At 41.6% G+C, this 27,680-nt stretch overlaps 1 protein-coding gene and 1 pseudogene across 1 annotated transcript; one reads left to right on the top strand and one right to left on the bottom strand.

The window, feature by feature from the left end:
- Positions 1–1,080: 1,080 nt before the first annotated feature.
- On the bottom strand, positions 1,081–16,964 carry LOC114701161 (annotated as a pseudogene).
- A 3,697-nt stretch (positions 16,965–20,661) lies between these two features.
- LOC114701181 (glia maturation factor beta) lies at positions 20,662–22,102 on the top strand. The gene has a single exon (XM_028881177.2). It carries the CDS (start codon positions 20,770–20,772, stop codon positions 21,196–21,198), a length of 429 nt encoding a protein of 142 aa, XP_028737010.1. The 5' UTR covers positions 20,662–20,769; the 3' UTR covers positions 21,199–22,102.
- Positions 22,103–27,680: the final 5,578 nt, after the last annotated feature.

The following is a 27,680-nucleotide window of genomic DNA, read 5'->3' as shown; positions in this document are numbered from 1 at the left end:
GGAACAGCACAGTAAGTCAATGTACCAACAGAAAACGAGAGAGAGAAAGAGAGAGAGAGACAGAGACAGAGAGACAGAGACAGAGACAGAGAGACAGAGAGAGACAGAGAGACAGAGAAAGACTTCCTCTAGATCAATGATTCCCACCTTCCCTAATTCTGTGACCCTTTAATACAGTTCCTCATGGTGTGGTGACCCCATCCATAAAATCGTTTTCATTGCTACTTCATAACTGTAATTTTGCTGCTGTTATGAATCATAATGCAAATATCTAATATGCAGAGTATCTGATATGCAACCCCTATGAAAAGGTTGTTCGGCCCCACGTGGCTTGTCATGACCCCCAGGATGAGAACTGCTGCTCCATATTATTTATTCTCCTAAGTATTAAAATAAGGTTAGAGCTGAGTGCCATTCCAGCTCTCTAGGACTTGATTTCCTCTTCAGTAAAACCAGGGGCTTGTTTGTTGACTTTTAGGTATCTTCTAAATGTAATACCCTGGGACGCTGCAAGAACCAGTGTCCACACTGGAAGCTCTGTTAGGCCGCATGAAACATAAGCGATGTATTAGTTTAAAGCATTCAAGCTGATACGTATTTTACACTTATTTATTTATGTTTGAGTCACGATCTCACTATGTGGGAGAGTGACCTCGGACACATGGTCCTCGGCATCCGCCTCTGAAGTGTTAGGATTGTGAGCACACGCCACCATGCTCAGGGCGGCTACCTAAATTTAGGACTGAATATGTTATACTAGCTGGGCTAAACCCTCTAAAGAAGCTGTGGTAGTGACTGGAGAGCTGATGCAATATGAATATTCCTTGGTGACAGACAAGCAGCATAATAAAAACAGGCCACATGTGCACATGCTTTAAAGAAATAATATTATTGTAGCACAAATCTTTTTTTTTTCTTCTGGTTCAGAGACAACCTTTATTTTTTTTACTTATATTTTTTTTCTATTCTGAGTATCACAAAAAAAGTTTCATATGAAAATATACATGACCCAATTCTGCACCCCAATCAAACAGTCCTTAGGGGAAGGATGTGGACTCCTCTGCTGACCAGCCATTGTTTTTAGACTCTTTCCAAGGCTTCTAACATGATGATGCGGTTTCCTCGTGTGACCACCATGCCGATGCTATTCTGTTACCCATTAGTTGCCATCTCCACACACTCATCAATCACAAGATTCATAAAGGGTTCAAAGCCCCATAGTATTCCTTGTACATGTTGGCCACCATTTAACTTCAATGATAACTTATTTTTTTTTCAGTAAAACCGAAATTTATTGTAAGTCACAGTCATCCTAGGGACCTCCATGCTATATATATAGCCTCCATGGTTCTATGGGTTGTCGTCTGATTGTTCTTTATTTTATATCTAGAATCCACTTATGAGTGAGTACATACCATGACTGTCTTTCTGGGTTTGGGTTACCTCACCCAGGATGGTTTTTTCTAGTTCCATCCATTTGCCTGCAAATTTCATGCTTTCATTGTTTTTCTCTGCTGAGTAGTACTCCATTGTGTATATGTACCACATTTTTTTCATCCATTCTTCCGTTGATGGGCATCTAGGTTGTTTCCAGGTTCTGGCTATTACAAATAGTGCTGCTATGAACATAGCTGAGCATGTATCTTTATGGTATGAATCAGCATTCCTTGGGTATATGCCCAAGAGTGGGATGGCTGGGTCTTGAGGTAGTTCGATTCCTAATTTTCTGAGAAACCGCCATACTGATTTCCACAGTGGTTGTACAAGTTTACATTCCCACCAACAGTGGAGGAGTGTTCCCTTTGCTCCACATCCTCTCCAACATTGGTTGTCATTGGTGTTTTTGATCGTAGCCATTCTGACAGGTGTAAGGTGGTATCTCAGAGTCATTTTGATTTGCATATCTCTGATGATTAAGGATGTTGAGCATTTCTTTAAATGTCTTTCAGCCATTTGTGATTCTTGTTTTGTGAATTCTCTGTTTAGCTCTTTAGCCCATTTTTTTAATTGGACTGTTCAGTATTTTGATGTCTAGTTTCTTGAGTTCTTTATATACTGTGGAGATCGATCCTCTGTCAGATGTGGGGTTGGTGAAGATCTTTTCCCATTCTTTTGGCTGTCTTTTTGTCTTATTGACTGTGTCTTTTGCCCTGCAAAAGCTTCTCAATTCTGAGAGGTCTCATTTATTAATTGTTGTGCCCAGGGTCTGTGCTGTTGGTGTTTTATTTAGGAAATGGTCTCTGGTGCCAATGCGTTCAAGAGTGCTTCCTACTTTCTTTTCTATTAAGTTTAATGTAACTGGATTTATGTTCAGGTCTTTGATCCACTTGGACTTGAGTTTTGTGCATGGTGACAGATATGGATCTATTTGTAATCTTTTACATATTGACATCCAGTTATGCCAGCACCATTTGTTGAAGATACTTTCTTTGTTCCATTGTATAGTTTTGGCTCCTTTGTCAAAAACCAGGTGTTCATATGTGCATGGATTAATGTCAGGGTCTTCAATTCGATTCCATTGGTCCGTGTGTCGGTTTTTATACCAGTACCAAGCTGTTTTTATTACTATAGCTCTATAGTAGAGTTTGAGGTCAGGGATGGTGATGCCTCCAAAGGTTGCTTTGTTGTAGCGGTAACGCCCGCATTACCGATAACCGTTCACCATGTCCGAGCGAAGGGCTGCGGATTAAAAAATAGAGACAAGAGACAGCGAGTCATCCGTACGATTGGATGTCGAATGCCGTTTATTGAAAGAGGGAAGAAACCTTAAATACGTACAGGCTTACAGCACAAATGGAGGAACCCCCAGATGGCAGAAGTTCGCTGTCAATGGTCCACATTCCAGACCCAATGTTCTATATTCTTGCATCTAAGTAGTTAACGCCCAAAATGCAGGATACACAACAAGGAACTTCCCTTAAGCATTCAGAAGGGTGGATACCGGCAGGGAATCTGAATAGGGAGGACACAAGGAACTTCCCTTAAGCATTCAGAAGGGTGGATACCGGTAGGGAATCGAATAGGGAGGACATCTGATCAAGGTCAAGCAAGCAAGGCTGCAGCCACTCCCAGTCGGGGCCGGGGCCAGGGCCCATGGCGCCCACAGTTCCCCCTTTTTATTAAATGAGCTTCTGACTTAGGTTGCGTGGGACCAGCAGACCACCTTACCCGTCATAGAGACACTTGCCCAGGCCACACAAGTGCTCTGTCTTAGGTTGGTGGCAGCCCCCAAGCATTACCCGTCTCTGAATACTCATTATCATACAGACTCAACTACGTGAGCTGTAGAGTGACTGCTGCCAAAGATCTCAAAGTGGCACTGGGCTTGCAATCTGTGCGACACAGAAAAGACCAACAGAAGTCCGAACCCACCCATAGCCAGGAGGCTAAAGGCAATTGAACCATTCCCTTCTTAAACGAGCCTTACTGTAAATTGGAGTCCTTGTAAGGTGGTATCCCATAAGCAAATGGAACTTGAGTTTTAATAATTTTTACAACTTTCAAAGCCAATTTTAATGTATAAAATGGAATTAAATTTGTCATGCCCAATAAGAAGAAAGATTAACTAACTGTGGTAGCTACTTTTGCTGCCAGGGTCTCCATTGTGCTAGCTGTAGTAACCAATTATGAAATAGCAATCCCAGAAACAATAGCAGCAGTGGCCACCACTGCTATAACAGCAACAACGCAACAGCGATGTCAGAGTCTCTTCTGGAGCGTGTGAGCATCATCTGTGTCTAGCTGCCACGGTCCACTGGCATGGACACGGCTCCAGGAACACGAACCACCAAGGCCCATTTTTCTTGATCCCAGCACTACTTAGGCTGGCAGGTCTGCAAGAGAACAACTGAGAAACAAAGAAAACAGAAAACAAAAACAGCAAACAAGGAGCAGAACTAATGGCCTCAATAATGGCTACATTCAGGCTCACAAATTTTGAGGTATCTTCAAAAAGGCTAGATGAATTTCAGGAGGCAAATAAATGTTGCACAGAGCCATTCCTGAAAAGTAGGTACTACACCAGCTTGAGGGGGGTTGCAAAATGCGAAAAAGGCTTAGCTGGTATGCTACTGTTTACAACTGAAGTTCATTGACCTTCAGAGTTATCCTTAATCTCCAAGGTGTGGTACATTCTCAATGTTTTTTGAAAAAAGTTACCATACATTACCTTCTGAGGAATCCAACCACATGGCTACAGTTCCTAGGCTTACAATAATGTTTGCCAAGGCTGGCCGTATTGGGCTCTCAATCCCCATTGGCATCAGAAGGGGAGAGTTTTTTACGAAGGCCCAATAGGTCTCTGCCATGTTGGGATTCAGCAGCAGCCACAGGGCGCACACAGCGTTCAGGAACCCAGAGAGGAACTTCATTGTCCTGTGGAAAGACACAAACAGATCCCGGGCCCACACCAACACCGGATCGGGTCCCTCCAAGTGCCAGTAGAAAGATCTTTCCATTGCACCAGAGGATGATTTGCAACAGGAGCCCTCCAGTGCTTATCTGCAGCAGATACTCCAGCAGAATCCACCGATAAAAAATTTAAAATATATAAAACAAGGGAAAGAATAGAATGTGGAGAGGAAAGATGAGCCCCTAACTCCCCCTTTTTTACTTTAGCAATATAAGTTTTTAAGGTACGATGGCAGCGTTCTACTATAGCCTGCCCTTGAGGATTATAAGGAATACCAGTCTTATTAACAATAGAAAAATCTTGGCAGAATTTTGAAAATCCCGTACTACTGTAGGCGGGACCATTATCAGTTTTTATGCATTTTGGCACTCCCATGTAAGCAAAAGCATGAAAACAATGATTTTTTACATCCTTAACCTTTTCCCCTGAATGGACAGAAGCAAAAATTAGAGAAGAATATGTATCAATAGACACATGGACATATTGTAATTTTCCAAAGGAAGGCACGTGCGTGACGTCCATCTGCCACACATGATTAGGTAAAAGTCCTCGAGGATTAACTCCCAAATGAGGAACAGGTAAAAATTCCACACAAATAGGGCATGATTTAACTATCTGGATAGCTTGTTCCCGGGTTATGCCTGTATGATATCGGAGAGATCCAGCATTAAGATGATAACGCTGATGCAACTGAGTAGCCTTATCAAAGGCAGAACAGACTAATGTGACAGCCATACGAGTAATGGCGTCAGCCCTCTGATTACCTTCACTTAGAGGTCCAGGCAATTGAGTATGAGCTCTAATATGGCCCACATAAAGGTTATGTGAGCGAGACCATATAAGTCCTTGCACTTGCAATAAGTATTCATGAATGGAAGAAATGGATGGTATGTAGGCTGTTGTTTCCAAAGGCATAATGGCATGTGCCACATATTGACTATCAGTATAAATATTTACACTCTCATCAGAAAACATCTGTAAAGCAAGCAACAGCGCCTGTACCTCTGCCACCTGGGCAGAAGTGCCCTGGACCTTTATTCTCTTTACTATGTTACCAGAAACCACCACAGCAAAACCACGTGAAGTGCCATCAGTAAATACCACACGGGCCTGAGGAATAGGAGTCATTTGTACTATCTTGGGAAATATAACAGGATGCAATTTAAAAAATTGACACACATCATTGGAGGGGTAGTGAGTATCAAACTGACCCTGCATGGAGCATGTCAATATGGCCCAATCATTATCATTAGCTTGCAACCATGCTACTTGAGACTGGGTGTATGGGGTCACCACAATATCTGGCTCTTTACCAAAAGTTTGAACACTGGTCTTGATTCCTTAAATATAATCTGAGCGACAGCCTGTGGATAAGGAGTGATGATTTTTGCTGGAGAAGCTGGGGAATGTACCCATAAAATAGGACCTGTTTGCCAAAACACTCCAGTAGGTGAATGAGTAAAACAAAATATCAAATACAATAAGGGAGAATTAAGATCTATATACTGTACGTGAGCCTGTTCAGGGCCTCTTGCACACGTTGTAGGGCTACACGTCCTTCAGCTGTTAATTTACGGGGAGATGAAGGGTCAGGGTCGCCCTTTAAGACATCATACAAGGGCGAAGCTGACCTGTTGGAATTTTTAAAGTGGGCCGAAGCCATTGAATATCTCCCAGAAAGGTTTGGAAATCATTAAGTGTGCGTAGCTGATCCATACGCAGAGTAATCTTTTGTGGGCGTATGCCCGTGCGTAACAATTCATGACCTAAATAATGATAGGGAAAAGATACCTGTACCTTTTCTGGGGCTATCTGTAAATTAGCCAAGCTAAGAACCTCTTGTAAATAAGAAAAGGCATCAAAAACAAGTTTTTTATCTTTAGCAGCCATTAATATATCATCCATATAGTGAATTATATAAACACCTGGAAAAGCTTTTCGAACTGGAGCTAGGGCCAAAGACACATAAATTTGACATATAGTAGGGCTATTGGCCATTCCTTGAGGCAATACCACCCACTGATATCTCTGATAAGGTTCCTTAAGATTTTCTGAAGGAACACTGAAAGCAAAGCGAGGACTGTCCTCGGGATGCAAAGGAATGGTGAAGAAACAATCCCTCAAGTCAACCACAATTAAATGCCAATGCTTAGGAATTGCCACAGGGGCAGGCAAGCCAGGCTGTGTTGCTCCCATGAGAAGCATGGTTTTATTTACAGCTCTAAGATCCTGTAACAGCCTCCATTTTCCTGATTTCTTTTTAATAACAAATATAGGTGAGTTCCAAGGTGAAGTGGAAGGAATGATATGTCCAGCATCTAACTGCTCCTTAACCAATGCATACGCAGCCTCCAATTTTTCCTTAGCAAGGGGCCACTGCTCCACCCATACAGGGTCATCACTCTTCCAAGTGATTTTTATCGGTTGTATTATTGAAGGCTGCTGTGCAGTGACCCTATGGAAAAGACCCTAATCCTCTAGTATCGCCAGGACCCCTAGTGACACAGTTTTTGTCTGCCACAGGAGCGGGTCTCCTTGTAACATTTTTCCTAAGCCTTTGCCCGGGCAGTAGCCCTGACTCTTTAGCATCTGTTGTACAGGCTGTGTAGTAAGCACCGCTCCCATGCCATCCAACACATCCCGTCCCCACAAGTTCACTGGAATGTCAGGTAGCACAAATGGTTGAAAAGTTCCTGCATGACCTTCCTCATCCTTCCAATTTAAAAGTAGCTTGCTCTGTAATGGCGTCTGAGCTGTGCGATACCTTGTAGGTAGAGGTAGAATTTTTAAGGGGCCAATTGGGATCTCAGGATTCTTGTGAAATTATAGATATATCCAGCACCAGAATCCAATAATCTTTCAATCTCAATCCCACATAATTTTGTTTTTAATTTAGGCTGTTTATCATTGATAACTGTTTGTCAAAACACCTTTTTCCCTGTATTTCCAAAGCCTCCAGTTCTATATATCGGCACCATTTTGAATTTAAAATATGAAAGCAATAATAATTGAGCAATTCTATCACCAGCTTTTGTTTTCATGGTCCTTTTTACATATGCCAATTATAAAAGCATTAAATACAATCTCTATAGGATTTGAAGAGGTAAACTTTAGGTAATACTCTTCAGTATTTTTATAAAATCTTAAAAAGAGGATTATTTTTTATAAATTTTAAGTAACACATTAGCACAAATAGCCAATTAATAACAATGTGGACCAAACAATTTACCTGCATTTTATTTACTGGAAAAATAATTTTGTAACCTCTTTATCAGGAAGAGATTATCATTTATGGGTTTATCTTAGCAACGTTATTTAATAAGCTAATAACCCAATCCATTTCAGGTGTTATATTTTTATAGAATTAAACCAAGAATTTCTAGACTCAACTTAAATTGTAGAGCCAAATTTTCAGTAATGATCAACAGACAAGAGCATATCAAATATATATAGTTCAAAATTATGAATCCTGTTCCTTTAGTTTATCTACCATGAAAATCAAACATTCATCCAAACATTTATCAAGACAATCAAAAGAACAGAACATCCTTTATTCAAACAGCATTGACTTAGCATTCAATGTCCTGACCGAAACCATTTTTCACCAGAAGTTAGGCCCGGTTTAAACTTTTAGTGCTAGTCCCTTTCCGGCCTCTGCTCGCTTGGCGCGAGCTGAGGCTGCAGCTTAGCTTTGCTCTGCCCACTGCATGGGCTCTATTGTCAGCGCCTGTCTGGGCCGCACTCCATCACGGCTCTGCCTCCCACCGGCGTGTACCTGTCCGCCCGCTGCTTCGGGCTATCTCCTGCACGCCTTTGTCCGCCACAGCCGCTGGGCGCGCCCCGCACACACAAACTCACGTTTAAACTTCCTACTCCCATGAAGGGACTACCTAATAACGGTTATTCCCACCATAAGGGAAAACAGAAAAACATTTCCCACGAAGGGATCCTAAATATTGAATTATTCCCACTCTGAGGGAAAAATAAAAAACATTTGAACCAAAATTATGTAAACAGACAGCAAAACTTTAAGTTCTGGGCTTGCTTGCTGTTCAGCCAGCAGCAATGAGGCCTACCTGCCGATTCTTTGTAATTCAGATGCTGCCGCTCTGCACTGGCGGGAAGAAAGAGCTCAGAGTTTCAGCTATCCTGAAAACTCTACAACTGGAAAAAGTCTTTACATTTTCCATTACCACTGGGAAGAGGTTTCTCTCTTTCTTTCATCCTTCCTCTACAGGGCCCCAATGTTTAGGCCTAGTTTTAAAAAATTTTTCCCCTTTTTACCGGGAAAATCCTTTTTTCTTGATTAAAATTTTTCTCCCATTTTTAACGGGAAACTTCCTTTCCTTCCCTCTTCTCTATTGGGAAGATTTCCTTTTTCATTTAAAATCTTTAGCTGTCTTGCCCTTACTTAACTTTGGTGCCTTCCTGCTTCAACAGTCCAATTAACTGACTGTGAGCTACCTGCACCCCTTTCAATCCACTCTTACCTGTAAAATGCCGGCCGGCCTTCCAAGAGTGTCCGTCAGCTGGTCCTTCTTACTCGGACCTCGGTAGGAACCTCCATTTGTAGCGGTAACGCCCGCATTACCGATAACCGTTCACCATGTCCGAGCGAAGGGCTGCGGATTAAAAAATAGAGACAAGAGACAGCGAGTCATTCGTACGATTGGATGTCGAATGCCGTTTATTGAAAGAGGGAAGAAACCTTAAATACGTACAGGCTTACAGCACAAATGGAGGAACCCCCGGAGGGCAGAAGTTCGCTGTCAATGGTCCACATTCCAGACCCAATGTTCTATATTCTTGCATCTAAGTAGTTAACGCCCAAAATGCAGGATACACAACAAGGAACTTCCCTTAAGCATTCAGAAGGGTGGATACCGGTAGGGAATCCGAATAGGGAGGACACAAGGAACTTCCCTTAAGCATTCAGAAGGGTGGATACCGGTAGGGAATCAGAATAGGGAGGACATCTGATCAAGGTCAAGCAAGCAAGGCTGCAGCCACTCCCAGTCGGGGGCCAGGGGCCAGGGCCCATGGCGCCCACACTTTGTCATATAGGATTCTTTTAGCTATCCTGGGTCTTTTGTTTTTCCATATGAAGTTGAGTATTTTTCTTTCCAAGTCTGTGAAGAATTGTGTTGGGATTTTGATGGGGATTGCATTGAATCTGTAGATTGCTTTTGGTAAGATTGCCATTTTTACTATGTTAATCCTACCTATCCATGAGCATGGGAGATCCTTCCATTTTCTGATATCTTCTTCAATTTCTTTCTTTAGAGATTTAAAGTTCTTATCAAAAAGGTCCTTCACTTGTTTAGTTAGTGTTATCCCAAGGTATTTTATATTATTTGTGGCTATTGTAAAGGGTGATGTTTCTCTGACTTTTTTCTCAGCCCTTTTATCATCTGTGTATAGGAGGGCTACTGATTATTTTGAGTTGATCTTGTATCCTGCCACTTTACTGAAGGAGTTTATCAGCTGTAGAAGTTCCCTGGTAGAGTTTTTGGGGTCACTTATGTATACTATCATATCATCTGCAAATAGTGAAAGTTTGACTTCTTCCTTTCCAATTTGTATCCCTTTGATCTCCTTTTGTTGTCTTATTGCTCTAGCTAGAACTTCTAGTACTATATTGAATAAATATTGGGAGAGTGGACAGCCTTGTCTTGTTCCTGAATTTAGTGGTATTGCTTTGAGTTTCTCTCCATTTAATTTGATGTTTGCTGTTGGCTTGCTATAAATTGCCTTTATTATGTTTAGAAATGTTCCTTGTATTTCTAATCTTTCTAAGACCTTTATCATGAAGGGGTGTTGGATTTTGTCAAAGGCTTTTTCAGCATCTAATGAGATGATCATGTGGTTTTTTTTCTTTCAGTTTGTTTATATAGTGTATTACATTGGCTGATTTTCATATGTTGAACCATCCTTGCATCCCTGGGATGAATCCTACTTGGTCGTGATGGATAATTGTTTTGATGTATTCTTGGATTTGGTTTGCCAACATTTTGTTGAGTATTTTTGCATCAATGTTCATGAGGGAGATTGGTCTGTAGTTCTCTTTCTTTGTTGCATCTTTGTGTGGTTTGGGTATCAGGGTAATTGTAGCCTCATAAAAAGAGTTTGGTAGTGTTCCTTCTATTTCTATTGTGTGGAACACTTTGAAGAGTATTGGTGCTAGTTCTTCTTTGAAAGTCTGTTAGAATTCTGTACTGAAACCATCTGGTCCTGGGATTTTTTTTGGTTGGGAGACTTTTGATGACTGTTTCTATTTCTTTAGGGGTTATTGGTCTATTTAAATGGTTTATCTGGTCTTGGTTTAATTTTGGTATGTGGTATTTATCCAGAAAATTGTCCATTTCTTCCTGGTTTTCCATGTTTGTGGAGTACAAGTTTTTGAAGTATGATCTGATGATTCTCTGGATTTCCTCCTTGTCTGTTGTTATGTCTCCCTTTTCATTTCTGATTTTGTGAATTTGGGTGCTCTCTCTTTGCCTTTTGGTTAATTTGGCTAGGGGTTTGTCTATCTTGTTGATTTTTTCAAAGAAGCAACTCTTTGTTTCATTGATTTTTTGTATTGTTCTCTTGTTTTCTATTTCGTTGATTTCAGCCCTCAATTTGATTATTTCCTGGCGTCTATTTCTCCTGGGTGAGTTTGCAGGGCAAAAGACACAGTCAATAAGACAAAAAGACAGCCAACAGAATGGGAAAAGATCTTCACCAACCCCACATCTGACAGAGGATCGATCTCCACAGTATATAAAGAACTCAAGAAACTAGACATCAAAATACTGAACAGTCCAATTAAAAAAATGGGCTAAAGAGCTAAACAGAGAATTCACAAAACAAGAATCACAAATGGCTGAAAGACATTTAAAGAAATGCTCAACATCCTTAATCATCAGAGATATGCAAATCAAAATGACTCTGAGATACCACCTTACACCTGTCAGAATGGCTACGATCAAAAACACCAATGACAGTCAATGTTGGAGAGGATGTGGAGCAAAGGGAACACTCCTCCACTGTTGGTGGGAATGTAAGCTTGTACAACCACTGTGGAAATCAGTATGGCGGTTTCTCAGAAAATTAGGAATCGAACTACCTCAAGACCCAGCCATCCCACTCTTGGGCATATACCCAAGGAATGCTGATTCATACCATAAAGATACATGCTCAGCTATGTTCATAGCAGCACTATTTGTAATAGCCAGAACCTGGAAACAACCTAGATGCCCATCAACGGAAGAATGAATGAAAAAAATGTGGTACATATACACAATGGAGTACTACTCAGCAGAGAAAAACAATGAAAGCATGAAATTTGCAGGCAAATGGATGGAACTAGAAAAAATCATCCTGAGTGAGGTAACCCAAACCCAGAAAGACAGTCATGGTATGTACTCACTCATAAGTGGATTCTAGATATAAAATAAAGAACAATCAGACGACAACCCATAAAACCATGGAGGTTATATATATAGCATAGAGGTCCCTAGGATGAACTATGAACCAAAGGCTGAGGAGGCTGAGGGGCCCCCAGCTGGATCAGGCCCTCTGAATAGGTGAGACAGTTGATTGGCTTGATCTGTTTGGGAGGCATCTAGGCAGTGGGACTGAGTCCTGTGCCCATTGCATGAGTTGGCTCTTTGAAACTTGGAGCTTATGCAGGGACGCTTGGCTCAGTCTGGGAGGAGGGTACTGGACCTGCCTGGACTGAGTCTACCAGGTTGATCTCAATCCTCGGGGGAGGCTTTGCCCTGGAGGAGGTGGGAATGGGGAGTGGGCTGGGGGGAAGGGGAGGGAGTGGGAGGGGGGGAGAACAAGGGAACCCGTGGCTGATATGTAGAACTGAATGGTATTGTAAAATAAAATAAAAGGGAAAAAATAAACCAAACCTGAGGCCAGTTATTGGGGTGAATGCTGGAAGATCAGAGAAGCAGAACAAGCCACAGCTACCTCACCTTGCCAGTTCCTCAGCTGATCCTGTTTCCTCAGACTGGATGCCTCTGAGTCCTCATTCAGAATGAATCTCAGCTGAATTATGCTGCTCCAGAGCCTGAAAGCTTAACCAGCCAAATGCTGAACCAGCCAAATGCTTCTAGTTTCTGGTCCTCACGCCTTATATACCTTTTTGCTTTCTGTCATCACTTCCTGGGATTAAAGGCTTGCTTTCTGGGATTAAAGGCGTGAATCACCATGCTTGGCTGTATCCTTGAACACACAGAGATCCAGATGGATATCTGCCTCTGGAATGCTAGGATGAAAGGCATGTGCTACCACTGCCTATCCTCTATGTTTAATATTGTGGCTGGTCTGTCTTTGACCCCAGGTAAGTTTATTAGGGTGCACAATATTTTGGGGAACACAATACCACCACACTATCATCTATCTATTTATCATTTATCATGCATAATTATCTACCATATACCTATCATTTATTATGTTTTAGTTCCACTTTCTGTTACTGAGATAAAATACCCTCATTAAAGTAACTTAGGGAGAAAGAGTTTATTTAGCTCATCATTCTAGTTTACAGTCCATCACTGGGAGAAGTCAGGTAAGAGGCACCTGAAGCAGCTCTCACCTCATAACCAAGTACCTGGCAGTCAGAGCCACGAACGCTGTAGCAGACCTGTTGAAGAGGACTGTGAGAGACAGCCCAGCAGGTGTAGGGGCTTGCCACCAAGCCTCACCACCCAAGTTAGAGCCCCGGATGGCACATAGTGGGAAGAACTGACCCTCCCAAGTTGTCTTTTGACCTCTGTACATGCTATGGCATGGCATGTCCCCATACTCCCACACACAAAATCAGTAAAAATATAACCAAAAAGAACTGCTGAAGGATGCCGAACAATTTCTTTAAATAATCGTGAGTTTTGCAATAAAAACAGAAGTGAAGAATTTAGTTACCATTGATCCAGACTATTTTACTCAACCACCTCAAGGTCTCGCTTGCTTCTTCTCTTATTCAAAGAGCTGACCTTGGGTTATGGATGGAGAGTGACTAATGAGTGAGCAATATGGGGCAGGTGGGCTGTAAAATAAGGGCCCAATCTAGGCCTAGGGATCACAGAGATTGAGAATTAGGACTCCTGCCCATGGGCTCATGGCCTGAACTGGACGTGAGACTTGATGGGGAAAATGCAGGGAAGCGCAGCTTTCCAGCCAGTTTTCAAACTAAAGAAGAAATCAGCCTTCCTCCCCACAGAGACCAGCATCTTTTCTGGAGACCATGGAACAGCAGCAGCACTCCTGCGGGTGGCCAGGTGCCAGGGCTTGGTGCTGCCCGTCACTGGCAAGGCTGCTGAGCAGGGTTAAAAGGAAAGATGGCCCAGGAGACCTGCTGCAGGCACACCCAAGCATGCTGGATCAAGAGGCTATAAAAACAGGGCACCCCTTAATGAGTTATTTTTGCGCTTGGTTAAACCAAAGACCGCTCCAGGAGGCTGGCGACCAAAAAAAAAAAAAAAAAAAAAAAAAAAAGAAAAAAGAAAAAGAAAACCTTCTTGCATTGTATGGAGTAATGACAAGTCCTTTCTCTCCATTCCTGGGGGGTGCTAAAGAAAAAAGAAAAAAAGAAGGCCTTTCCAAGTCTTCATGAGAGATGTGGATTTTAGGGTGACCTGAGGTCATACAGAACTAATCAAGTGAAAACAATAAGAAAATGAGCCAGACAGTCAGCAAGTATCTGAAGACTTTATCAAAAAGAACCAGCAAGGGACAAGCTCACTGCGTGCCTCGAAGGACCAAATCTGCAAGGTGGCATTGTGTGGCTGGGATTAAATTATTTATTCATTGTTAATTTATTTATTTATGTATGTGCAAATGACTTCGCTGCTGCAGGTGCTCAGGCCCTGCTGAAAAGGCCGGGTTTTTATGTCCAGGCCTAGAATATTGGTCCATTTAACTCATTCTTCCCCTTAAGGCGATCAGGACTGACTTTTATCTAAGGAAAGAGGAGGGAAACCATATGTGTGCAGGGAATGACGCAGAACTTGAGCAACACCACACTAAGGACCCACACATTTCAGATTCATTCAAGCCTCTGGGGGAAGGCCCCATGCAGTTTAATGTCCAACAAATTAGCAAATGAATGCTTATGTCAATATGTGGGGGAAAAAAAAAACCTGATTAGTTTAAACAGATAAAAAGCCTCCAGGGAACTCGAGAAAATGCGAGCTTTTTCTTTGCCTTTTGGCCAATTTAATTTAATTTTTAAAAGAGGACCCAGTGTTTCTGAACTTTCATGGAAACCTGTACACATACAAAAAATGGGGAGGGGGGTAGTATAATGGATCCTTGATCTTGTACATGGATTGTCTCAGTGTGACTACTGGCAGAAATAAGAAGATTGATTCAGCCATTCTCTGGCCATGTTCACTATTCAATCGTGGCCTGCTCAAACTGAAAAGCAGAGAATCCATCTTCACCTCCTAGACACGCCCAAGGAGTAAAAACAAATAATGACGCTGGACGTATGAAAACAGCATCACTTATAAGGGAAACCGAGAGGTGAAATCAAATAATGCTCTTCTTTTCTCTAGGTTTAGGCAAATAATGGTCATCCCATGTGCCTGCTGACCCAGCACAGTGGGGATACTGCGCAGGACGTGACCTCTGGGGAAAGAGAACATAAGAACTCAGCATGGGGGTTTCAGAGAAGAGACCGCCAGGGACGTGGGTCCAGTGAATGCTCCTTAACGGAGCAAGACTCATGCACTCTTTATTAAAAAAAAAAAAAAAAGTGTGACTGAAAGTCCCTGGAGGAAATCCTGTGTGAATTGGTAAGGATGCTTTCTTTGTAAGTGACTTGACTTTTGGACACACTGTCTTTCAGGACACAGGGCTGAATATCAAGGTGACGCTTTGCTGGAATTACAAAGGGGTAAGTTTTCCCAGAAAAAGGTGAAAAAAAGAAAAGGAAACTTTAAACCCAATAGCAAGATTTTCCTTTGTGTGTTTGTCCGTGATCCCAGAAATAGGATATATTTCTATCCTATTTAGCAAATGCTAAATGAACAAGTCTAAAGGGGAGAATTAGTGTACAGGACTTTTCTGTTTCGTTACTAAATCGTTGCCCACTACTTTGATGGCTGTAGGTATTTTGACATTAAGTACCAACTGCTGGAAGAATAAAAACCTCACAGTGGAGACACTGGGGGTGGGGGATGAATAAGGACCAAGGACAATGACATACATGTCTGAAAATGCCATACCCAAACCCATTGCTTCCTGTGCTGATTTGAAAAAAATGAACAACATCTTCAAAGCAACTTCTGTCCTCGGGGTTCTCGGACTTACCTCAGACAGATCTAGGCAATCTGAAGTTAGTAACCACTAACCCAAACATCTAAGTACTCTGAATTCTTCAGGTGTGTTCTTAACTTCTGAACTCTATCATTAACCCTTATATCCCCAAACTCTGTTTTGTTTGCGGCACACTGGAATATATAAAGACCTAGTGATTTCCTAGATTTTCATCTGCAATATGGGTAGTGCTTGATGTAGTAAAGCTGCCCATGTAATTTTCCCCAATAATGAATAGACAAGCCCTTCTTCCAATTATTCCAAATTAATAAGCATTTTATGTTATTAACAAAGAGAATAGAGGAATAAAATAAAGATCTATGTTATGCATAGGATCACAGCAATTTACTATTCCTGATAGCTTTGTTTGAAACTTTGATATTCATACATTAATTTGTGGTCTGTGAGCAATTTTTGGACAAGTGGTTTCTAGAGAAGAGGGAGGAGACCCCTCCATCATTTTCTTACTCTCCTCCCATCACTGAAGTGTGGTTTATTGGAAATAACCAGGCTAGAAATCATCAAATATCATCAAAATATACTTCTTTAAAAATAATGTATTTATTTTTATTTTATGTGCAAAGGTGTTTCGCCTGCATGGATGTCTTTGCGAGGGTGTCAGATCCCCTGGAACTGGAGTTATAAACAGCTGTTTTTACATTTTAATTTTTAATTATCTATGTATGTGTGTGTTGTCCATGTACAGGTTTGTGCACCTAAGTGCTGGTGCCCACGAAGGCCAGAGAGGTCCGCCTTCCTGGAGCTGGAGTTACTGAGCCTTCTGAAGCAGGTGCCAGGACCTGAACTCAGGTCCTCTGCAAGAGCAGTACATGATTCTAACTGCTGGGTCACCTCTCCAGCCCCTAAAATGGGCTTACTTTTAAAATCAGCATGGTAGGACCCTTTCGGAGAATAAATCATCCTCAGAACGGAGTTAGCCAAGAAGAAATGACAAAATTCCAAGTGTCAATTGCACCACGGCAAAGCCATTTCACTGGTGCTGTTTGTGACACATGACTCCCTCTTCTCAAATGACTCCAGCTTGTGACAAGTTGACAAAACACTAGCCAGATCCTTTCTTTTCGTGTTGAAATATGCGGTAGATTACTGTTCTCTAGAATTATCCCACCACAAAAACAGCACACCAGAACTCCTTATCCCTGTCTTACTGTAACTCAGCACCTCTTGATAACATTACCCCAACCCTCCTCACTTACCCTCCCCGACTCTCAGTAACCATCATTCCACTCTCAAGTTGAGTGAAATCAACTTAGAAAAAAATTAATGACATCTCTTTTTATTGTATGTGCATTGGTGGTATATGTCTTGCATATATGTCTGTGTCAGGGTATCAGACCCCTTAAAAACTGGAGTTACAGAGAGTTGTGAGCTCTCATGTGGGTGCTGGGAATTGAACCCAGGCCCTCTGCAAAGAGTAGCCAGTGCTCCTAACCACTGAGCCATCTCTCCAGCCCCTGAAATCAACAAATACATATATATATATATATATATATATATATATATATATATATATATATACTTGTCTGTTTTATATAACATAATTTGGGGGCCTTCTAAACCATGGCGCGCGCGCGTGTGTGTGTGTGTGTGTGTGTGTGTGTGTGTGTGTGTGTGTATGAAATAAAAATCGTAAAACATTTTACGTTTGTAATTTTGGTGACATTATGTATATTTACAATATCATAATTCAGTGTTACTACTATCCCTTTTCAGAATTTTTGTATAATCTCCAACAGATATTTCATACCATTAAACAGGAACTGCCCTTTGCCTTCTCCTCAAGTCCTGTAATTAATCTCTATTTGATTTTGTGTCTCTATGACTTGCCTCTTCTTCTTCTTCTTCTTCTTCTTCTTCTTCTTCTTCTTCTTCTTCTTCTTCTTCTTCTTCTTCTTCTTCTCCTTCTTTTGTGTGTTTGAAGACTGGCTGTCCTGGAACTCACTTAGATCCACTTGCCTCTGCCTCCCTCCCAAGTGCTGGGATTAAAGGTGTGCACCATCACTTCCTGGCTGCCTTGCCTCTTCTCGTAGCCTCCAGTGAATGGAATCAAACAATTGTCACTTTGTGTCTGTTTCATTTCACATAGCATAAAGAACCCAAGGCTCATCCATGTGGCAGCATGTATCAGAATCTCTCACCTTTTGATGCATAAGAAATACTCCATTGGGTGGATACACTGCATTTCGTTTACCAGCTCATCTGCTCTTGGACAGGGGGGTTGTTTTCAGATGTTGGTGTTGTGAAGAATGCAACTTTGGACGCTGGTCTGGATGGATCTATTAAAGTCTGCTTTCAGTTCCTTTGACCATGTGCCTGGAAGTAGAATTGCTGGGCATATGGAGCTTCTAATGTTCAGTTTTTGAGAAACTGCTCGGTGGTATATCTACCTCTCCTCTTACATCCCACCAACAGTGCTCCAGGATTGCTCTCTCTCTCTCTCTCTCTCTCTCTCTCTCTCTCTCTCTCTCTCTCTCTCTCTCTCTGCATTCTCGCCAACATTGATGAGCTTTCTTTCTGTTTCTTTTTGTTTTCATGATGACCACTTCAATTAGCACAGCTTTTCTGTTTTTTCAAGATAGAGTCTCAAATTACCTGGGAAGAGAGTCTCAATGAGAGATCATCTAGATGAAGTTGGCCTGTGGGTGTATCTGACAGGGGTGAGGGTTGGGGGTGGTGGGATTTGTCTTGCTTATGTTTACTGATATGGGAAGGTCCACCCCCATGTGAGTGAAGGTCCATCACTCCCTGGGTTTGGGTCCTGAACTGTGCAAGAGTGGAGAGATCATGCTATGTATAATCATAATACATTCATTCCTTCCGTGCTTTTGATTGGATGTATCTAGCTGCTTCCTGTGTCTTGACTTTCCTGCAGTGGTGGACTGTAATTGTGAGTTCAAATAAACACCTCTCCCTTAAAAAATAAAAGTCTGTGATTGATGTATCTCTGTAAAGAGATAGGAAATATAACTTGGTACTAAAGTTCTTCAACCTTCCTAAAAACTGACAAGCTTGTTTGGGAACTAGATCAAGAAATCATATATTAATTCTTTCATTCAAAATATTCATCATTTTTTAAAGCTTGTATATTGTTCTTTGGATTCTATAGTTTTCATTTTGTCTGTTATGTTCCTTAATATTTTGTTAAATGGATAAGGTTTGTGAGCTTTTGCTCAATTTTAAATTTTGGATTCTCATTCTAGTAGCATTACGACAGAAAGTGGTCTGTGAATGTACTCAAATGACCTAAGAACACAGTCTCTGAGTTTCTTTGAATAAACCTCCAGGGTTGCTTCCCGAGCTAATTGCAGTCATTATGTGTCCACAGCTATTATTTCTGTAAGAGAGGGGTGACTCTGAGGAGTGAAAACTTTGTAAATGCAAATGGGCTATATCACCTAAACTGTTTGGTAACTACTGAGTTATCCATCATCACGGGCATCATAAAAGTTGAGGAACTTCTTAACGGGTTTAGCTCATACCTCCTATGAGGATTAGTGTTGACTGTCAACTTGACAGGATCTACATTCACCTCATAGGCAAGCCCCTGGCTGTAGGGGTTATCTAGATCGGGTTAGTTTGGGGATGCCTTAGAGGGATTATCTAGATTAGGCTAAGGTAAAAAGGCTCATTCACCTTAAATAGAGGTATCTCCATTCCATGGGCTAGGGTCCTGGACTGGGGAGAGAGAGGAAAGAGAGAGAGAGAGAGAGAGAGAGAGAGAGAGAGAGAGAGAGAGAGAGAGAGAGAGAGAGAGAGAATATGAGCCAAGTATAAGCATTTATCCCCCTCTGCTGCCTGACTAGAGATGTGATCACTTGGCCTCCTGCTTCTGCCCCCATGCCCTGATGGAATGATGCCCCCAAATTATAAGGCATAATAAACCCTTCCTTCCTGAAATTTCTTCATGCCAGGTACTTGGTCACAGTAGCACAATAAGTAACTAATTTGTGATGTAATAATTCTTCAGCCTTTATGTTGGGGATCCTTAAACATTAACCCATTCAGAACATTCTCAACTATTGCCAGTTTTCTGGAATTTTCTACAAGTACAGTTCCAGATCCTTTATAAGACTGATCATGGCCTAGTGTCCTTTTTGGTTTGTAAATGGGAAAGAAAGAAAGAAAGAAAGAAAGAAAGAAAGAAAGAAAGAAAGAAAGAAAGAAAGAAAGAAAGAAAGAAAGAAAGAGGAAAGGAAAGGACATGATTGCTCCTAGGTATGGTGGAGGACAAAGTTTATTATAGATAAAAGGGAGAATGTAGCCAGAGGCAGACACATCTGGGAGAATCCAGAGTGGAAATGACCAGACTGAGCTGGGCCATGTGAGGAGAGGAGAAAGGGCAGGGAGAGGGAAGAGAGGGGAACCAGGTGCAGCAGCCAGGAGGCCAAAGGTACAAAAGGGGTGGTAACCAAACTGTCTGGATTATATAGGGAAGAGCCTCTGGGGGAGGGCAGCCCGGCCCCTGGGTCGGAGAGTTCAAGGTAGAAGGCAGGGTATGCCAGCCATACCCTGTAATAGGTAGGGACTGAGGGATGCTGGGAGAACCTGGAGGCCAGGTCCTCTCTGATATGTTAAATAAGCACCTCAGCCATTTGTCCTGGGTTTGAAACTTAACAGTCTGCTCTATACACTCACAATTAAACTCACCAGATTTTGAGATCTGAGTGGCATGGGTCAGGCTTTCTGATGTCTTGTCTAATGAACACAGTTTGCTGCTATGTTACTGCTGTGTGGAGATGAGTGTGAAACAGGCTTTTGGGCAGACAAATTCTCATACCTGTGCTAGTTTTGGGCGGTGACAAAAGAGCAGATAAAATATTTGCCATGGTCACCGGGAGATCTTGTTTCACACGCAGATGTATGACAAATGTAGGCTCAGAAAAAAATTGATGATTAAGAAAAGTGTTTGAGGGGACGGCTGAGCCGGGTGCCAGCCAAGGCAGGAAGGGAGGCGGCTGTCGAGCCATTCTTAAAGGGGCCCCGAGAGATCCTACGGCGACGGGCCGCCGACGGCCGGAAGGAAAATGAGTGAGTCTTTGGTGGTTTGTGATGTTGCTGAAGATTTAGTGGAAAAGCTGAGAAAGTTTCGTTTTCGAAAAGAAACCCACAATGCTGCCATTATAATGAAGATTGACAAGGACAAACGCCTGGTGGTACTGGATGAGGAACTTGAGGGCATCTCCCCAGATGAACTTAAAGATGAACTCCCTGAGCGGCAACCTCGCTTCATTGTGTATAGTTATAAATACCAACATGATGATGGAAGAGTTTCCTACCCTCTGTGTTTTATCTTCTCCAGTCCTGTTGGATGCAAGCCTGAGCAGCAGATGATGTATGCTGGGAGTAAGAACAAGCTAGTCCAGACAGCTGAGCTAACCAAGGTATTTGAAATAAGAAACACTGAAGACCTAACTGAAGAATGGCTACGTGAGAAACTTGGATTTTTCCACTAATGTGAACTTCTGTGTTTCTAAAGTATTTATGTATTAACCTGACCATACTGGAACCAGACATAAATAGTTAATTTATGCCTAAAAATGCACTGTTACTTACAGTCTATTTCCTGCAGTAAAGAAACTTCATTTGTGCAGTTTGAACAAAGGGAAATCATCTTCATAGTAACGGAACTTTGTGAAGTGTTTCCTTGTGTTTGTCATTGTTAGCTGGACCATTGTTCTCCGGGGTGACTAATTTCTGTAATTTATGATTCGGAATGACTGTTTGCAGACACTATTGGAGGGGGGTATTAGACTGTGATGGACACAGGTCCTCCTTGGCCCTCTCCTGGGCACTGGCAGTTTAGAGTGCAGAGAGAAGAACCTCATCGCTTGGCACATCAGCCAGGTTCATGGGCTAAGGTGACTGATGCTGAGCCAGGAGTCATGACTGCAGAGCCTCTGCTGCACTCCCTAGTCCTCCTTCGCTCTTGGTCTCCTGTAGCTGTTTAATCAAGTGTAGAAACTACATCCATCACTCGTTCTTAAGGTCTGGGAGTTGGATTTTATGGTAGAGTTATGATTATTAGGTTTTCTTCTTAAGGGAAGTAGAATTCTAGTCTTAGAAACTGGTGAGTTATAGAATCAAGGGCTTCGTTCCTGGTTGTGTCACTAATAGGGAGCTTAGAATGTAGCTTGGTAACACTATAAAGCATCTCCTAATGTCTTGTGAGCACTGTTTAAATATGTTAATACTGTGCCTTTGATTTGTCAGCATTAACATTAGCTTAAGACTTCTACACTGCCAGTATTCTAGATTTGGTGAAATTAATACTTTTCTAAAGGGTTCAAGTAAAACAATTTTCTAATATGTATAACTGAAGTTTGTAATAAAACCAACTTGTTACTTTTAAAATTCCAACTGTCTGCCCAAAGTCATGCATATATATGGTAGGTGGAGTTATAATTCAGGGTATATTTACTGTTAGTTTTGTGCCATATGTAAGCATTATTTAAAAGTTTGGTCATAGTTAATAACACATCAATAGATGTCATACCTTTTATTCTCAATGTCAGAAGAAATCCTAATGTGGACAAAGCCAGTCATGTTAGGTGGTGACACCATTGTTAGGAAGCGAGGCTTATAATGTACTTGCAGTTATTATGTTACACTTGAGAAACCATGTCAGAAACTGCTGAGGAATAATTTGATTTGAAGAGACTGTAGAGGCTGACCAAATTTTTATATTAAGAAAGTAATTATTTTGAGCTGAGCAGTGGTAGTGCACACGCCTTTCATTCTAGCACTTGGGAGGCAAAGGCAGGCGGATCTCTGAGCTCGAGGCCAGCCTGGTCTACAGAGCAAGTTCCAGGACAGCCAGGACTACACAGAGAAACCCTGTCTCGAAAAACAAAACAAACAAACAAAAAAATCATTTCAAAACTAGCAAAAGCATTATTATGTTGGCACGTGTTCATTGCAAAATATTTGTCTTGTTTAGGGCTCTGTACCAGCTTTACTGGAGGAAAGATGGTTTTCACAGTGGAATAGGGTGTGCTGTATTCCTAGCTGTGTGGTCACGAACCTGTGTGTCAGGAAGCAATACAAGTGCTAGAGAAGGTGTTTGCATTGGCTATGAATGGAAATAAAGTTGCTTTATTTCGGTTTCTGGAGAGTGAGAAATATAGGTATTTTGTTATGGGCTAGAGAATAGCTTGCTTATAATCCTACAGAAAGCAAATGAGATCCAAGTAGAGAGTAACTTTAATGTTTTTTGAATGAAGCAAATAAGCTTTTGTTTCACCTTATTGCATAAGTACTCTATTGAAAGTAATGCTGCAAGAGTGTACATTTTTAATGTAGTTCTTCATTTGGGCTTGCGTATTTAATTTTGGAAATTAGACCTGCCAAACACAGGATCTTACCTCCAGATCTCTAGCAGCAACACAGAGGGTGATCAGCAGCCTCCTTTTTAAGCTTGCCTGACCCTTCCCAAGAAATGTGCCTTCTGCAAGGCCGCATATTGGATTGGGGCATCAATAGAACATTTGTATTCTGTCTGTCCTTATGCAGGTTTGTAAGTCTTACGCTCCAAAGTAGTTCTCAAATATTTATGTAAGTTTCCCTTTACATTCTTTTAAAGTATTTTTATTATTCTTTTTCTACCTTTCCATAAAGAGTATGTCCAGATTTCATAATTCCAGCTTTTACACTCCATGTCTTTCTGGAACAACCATTCCCACTCAGCCTTAAATCTTAATCTTTCCTTTTTGTAAGCCACTCTTTCCAGGAACCTCTTTGTTTTCTAAGTCAGCTTTGGTTTGGAATTTCTGATCTTATCTAAGTTGTGCATAGCATCTAATGTCAGAACCAACTAAGAATCACAGTATGTATTTAATAAGTTTTGTGACACAGAAGTGACGTATGAAGAAAGGTATTCTCAGGTTCCTGTGCTGAAATTCCAAAATGTCTGACTTTTGAACAGTAATCACTTTGTTCTGATACTGAAACAATTATGTTAGGAAAAAAGCTGGTTGACTGTTTTGTTTAATGGACTTCTGTTTATCTGGATGCCTAGTGCAGTTAAACATTCTCTTGTGTGAGGGCTGCTGCTAGATTGTTTGTCATTAGTAAATCATTTGTTGCAAAATGTGTGTGAGCATTTTCCCTCCCTTTGTCTCCTATTTTCAGGAGCCAAGCTTAGCCATAAACTGTATCCTGGTCTGACACTTTCACTAACGGTTTCCACTTAGAGGACTTTATTGCCAAATTAAACTTGGCTCTTATCCTGCCCAGATAGAAACTGAGGAAGTGCACAAAAGACATGTTCAGACACTTGTAAAACTTGTGTGACGGCATCAATCTGTATATGGACTAGTGAATAGATATTTTCATAAGGGTTGAAATGCCAATATTTGGGAAGTAGAGAGTAGAGTATAGTCTATCAGTTCTATCGAGTGTTAATATAGTTGTACTCCTTATTTGTTCTGGAGACTGGTAATACTGGAGTCCATAAAGTTTGAACCTTTACAACTTATGTGAAGAAATGTTGCAAACATTTCTGGATGGATCTTATTTTGTATTTCTGGAAGAATGTAAATACTCCTAGGCCTCTTCATGCTGATGGTTCCCAGGCAGATGTTTCTTGTTAGGCCGTTTGACATTTCAGATCAGTGATCATATTCCTGTGATGTTTAAAACAGTTACATTAAGCTTGTGGTATTTTTTGCTTTTTAGAATATAAATACTTGAATACTGTTTGAGCTCACTAACATGCCAGGGCAAGTCCCACTGATTTTGATGGTCCAATATAATCTCATTCAGGAGGCTTGAAACATTGGTGGTTTAGTCTCATGGATTGAACAGTTCTCTGTCATTGTTTGAGAACACCAACAACTGGCACCACTTCTTAAGCTGTGCTTTCAGTCTCTGCTAGTTCATACGCATGTTTATTTTGGAGTCTTTTGGTAAGCATGGTGCTTGTACTGGTTTAAATAAAATGCTAACATGAAAAAAAAAAAAAAAAAAAAAAAAAAAGAAAAGTGTTTGAGCCAGGTGGTGGTGGTGCACACCTTTGATCCCAGCACTACGGAGGCAGAGGCAGAGGCAGGAGAATCTCTATGAGTTTGAGATCAGCCTGGTCTACAGAGCGAGTTCCAAGACAGTCAGAGCTACACAGAGAAAACCTGTCTCAAAAAAAAAGGGGAAAGAAATAGAGGAAGGAAGGAAGGAAGGAAGGAAGAGAGAGAGAGAGGGAGGAAAGAAGGAAGGGAGGGAGGGAAAGAGAGAGAAAGAGAGAGAAAGAAAAGAAAGAAGGAAGGAAGGAAGGAAGAGAGAAAGGAAGAAAGAAAGAAAAAGAAAGAAAGGAAGAGAAAGAAAGAAAGAAAGAAAGAAAGAAAGAAAGAAAGAAAGAAAGAAAGAAAAAAAGAAAGAAAGAAAGAAAGAAAGAAAGAGAGAGAGAAAAAGAAAGAAAGAAAGAAAATGCTTCCATCAGATTGACCTGTAAGCTAGTCTGTGGAGGCATTTTCTTAATTAATGACTGATGTAGGAGGGGCTATTTCTTAATTAATGACTGATGTAGGAGGGCGCTATTTCTTAATTAATGACTGATGTAGGAGGGTGCTACCCACTCTGGGCCGGACCATCCTGGGCAGGGTCCTGGAGTGTATAAGAAAGCAAGCTGAGCAAGCCATGGAGAGCAAGCTGGTAAGCGTAAGCGTCACTCCTCCATGGCCCCTGCATGGGCTCCCGCCCTGCATCACCTCCTGCCCTGCTTGAGTTCCTGCCCTGCCTCCCCTCAGTGAAGGATTTAAGCTGGAAGATGAAATAAACCCCTTCCTTCCCAAACTGCCTGTGATCCTGGTCTTTATCACAGCCCTAGAAAGCCAACTAAGACAGGCGGGGTGCAGGGTAGAGGAAAGGAGGAAGGAAGGCTCTGGAAAAACACAGGGAAGTTGACGTTTGGGGGTCACCCAGTGACGTGACAACACCCTAAAAAGTAAGTGTTCTCTATGCTGAGAATATTGTGACTTTTAAACGTGCCCTTCAGGTGAGGAATTCAGGTTACTCAACAAAGACAAACCAAGGTTTGAAATGGAGGTTTATCCCTCCCAAGCCACTAGTTCCTCTGCGGCAGTAGAGAAGCCATCTGATGAAGATCAGAACTAGGCTGGTTTACATTGTCAGTCTCCCCCTCAAGTACTACACACGAGATAAACCAGCAGCAGCCCTGTGGCTGGAAATATGGGTCAGTGGGTAAGAGCACTGGCTGCTTTTGTACAGGATCCGGGTTCAATTCCCAGCATGCTCATGGTAGCTCTCTCAACTGTTTGCAAGTCCAGTTTCAGGGGATTTGACACCTTCCTCTGGCTTCTGTGGATACCAGGCATGCGCATGGTACACACCCACACACATAAAATAAGATTTAAAAAAATTAAACGGAATTATATGTGAACCCCATCCCATGAGCCCATGAGTTCACAATGTACGATTGGAATTACAGCGTCGTGAGCAGTGCCGTGGATTTCTTGACAATTACAAAAGCTTGTGTTGAACGATACCCATCATTGAGAGGCCTCCAACTATTCCCACGAAACATTTGAGTGTTTTCCTGTCTGTTCAAAAAGTAAAGTTTCCTGTAACCTTTCAGAGAGCAAAAGCTTACTTCATTTCTGTCCCAATAAATGCCTCAAAAAGAAAAATTGGTGATGTTAGAGACACAGCACGCTGCAGGTTGTAATTTGTGGTAAGTGCTGTTGAAAATCGGGAAGGACAGAAAAGGGTTTTATCGGCGAAGGTACAAAGGAAGAAGCTTCTCCACAAACTTAGGGAAATAATTCTCTCAGAAGTCAGAATAAACTTTAGACATTGGATGCAGAAGAAGTAGTCATGTCTTTAAAAAAAAAAAAAAAGACAGCATCTCCAGTAGCCCAGGCTGGCCTCGAGCACCCTGTGGTAGCAGCTGATGCTCTTGAACTTTGGCCTTGCCTCTAACTCCTGAGTTCTGAGACCACAAGTTCATAGCACCAGGCCTGCGTTTATGTGGTGCTGAGGATTGAACCTGTGACTTTGTGCATGCTGGGCAAGCACTCGACCAGCTGAGCTGCACGTCCAGCCCCAGGCAATTAAAAAAAAAAAAAAAAGATTTCTCTAAGAAACATCAGGACAGACAAGAATCGTCAGAATCCAAAACCCTTTTTATAAAAAGCTAACTGTGATTTTAAAGGAAACAGTGAAATAGATTCTTCTTAAAAGGCTAGATCTCTAAAATGATTTACCCATAAGCCTATGGGTAAATCAAAGCAAAACTTCACTTCAGTTTGGAATAAAAGGGTGATTATGAAAGCATAGAGCCAGAAATTGAACTCCTGGTATCATTTGGCTTTTGTTAGTGTTTTCCTGCCTTTTTCCCCCCAAAGGGTGATCCTTAGGGAATAAAATGTGTTCAAGGCACATCAGTCCTTTCCTGTCATTTACCAAATGTGATTCGCTTGGTCATTTTCTTCTGCCAAACCCCAGGATCTGGGCGAGCTTACTGTAGTTTCAAAATACTTCTAAACCTTCCATTTACTCTGAGTGTCCAGACCCATTGGAAATAGAGAAGTTGGTTCGCACCAGGGACATCAACGATGTCAAACCCTACTGGTAATTAAACATGGATATCATTTGCTACCCAAGTCCAAATTTCAAAGTTAAGTGACCTCACCAAATAAACAGAGAAACTCTAGACAGTTGGAAGCTACAAGCATGCCCCATGTTGCCAGAGAAAATAAGACGGACCTGACAATCGACAGGCTGGGTGTTAGACAGACACATAGATAGAATTAATGTGCTTTTTCTCATGCAAAGGGAAAAAAATTAGATGCAAACTTTACATTTAGAACTGCATTGTTCCCCTTTAATCTGGCCACCATCCGAGTGGTGATCTGGATGTTAGAGAAGAGATGAATGGAACACATTGGCAGGGATTGAAGCTGGGCGATGAATGTGGAAATGTAGA

Source organism: Peromyscus leucopus, chromosome 17, assembly GCF_004664715.2.
Source record: "Peromyscus leucopus breed LL Stock chromosome 17, UCI_PerLeu_2.1, whole genome shotgun sequence".
Taxonomy (NCBI): Eukaryota; Metazoa; Chordata; class Mammalia; order Rodentia; family Cricetidae; genus Peromyscus; species Peromyscus leucopus.
The sequence above is the reverse complement of the archived record's forward strand: the minus strand, read 5'-3'. Positions and strand labels throughout refer to the sequence as shown.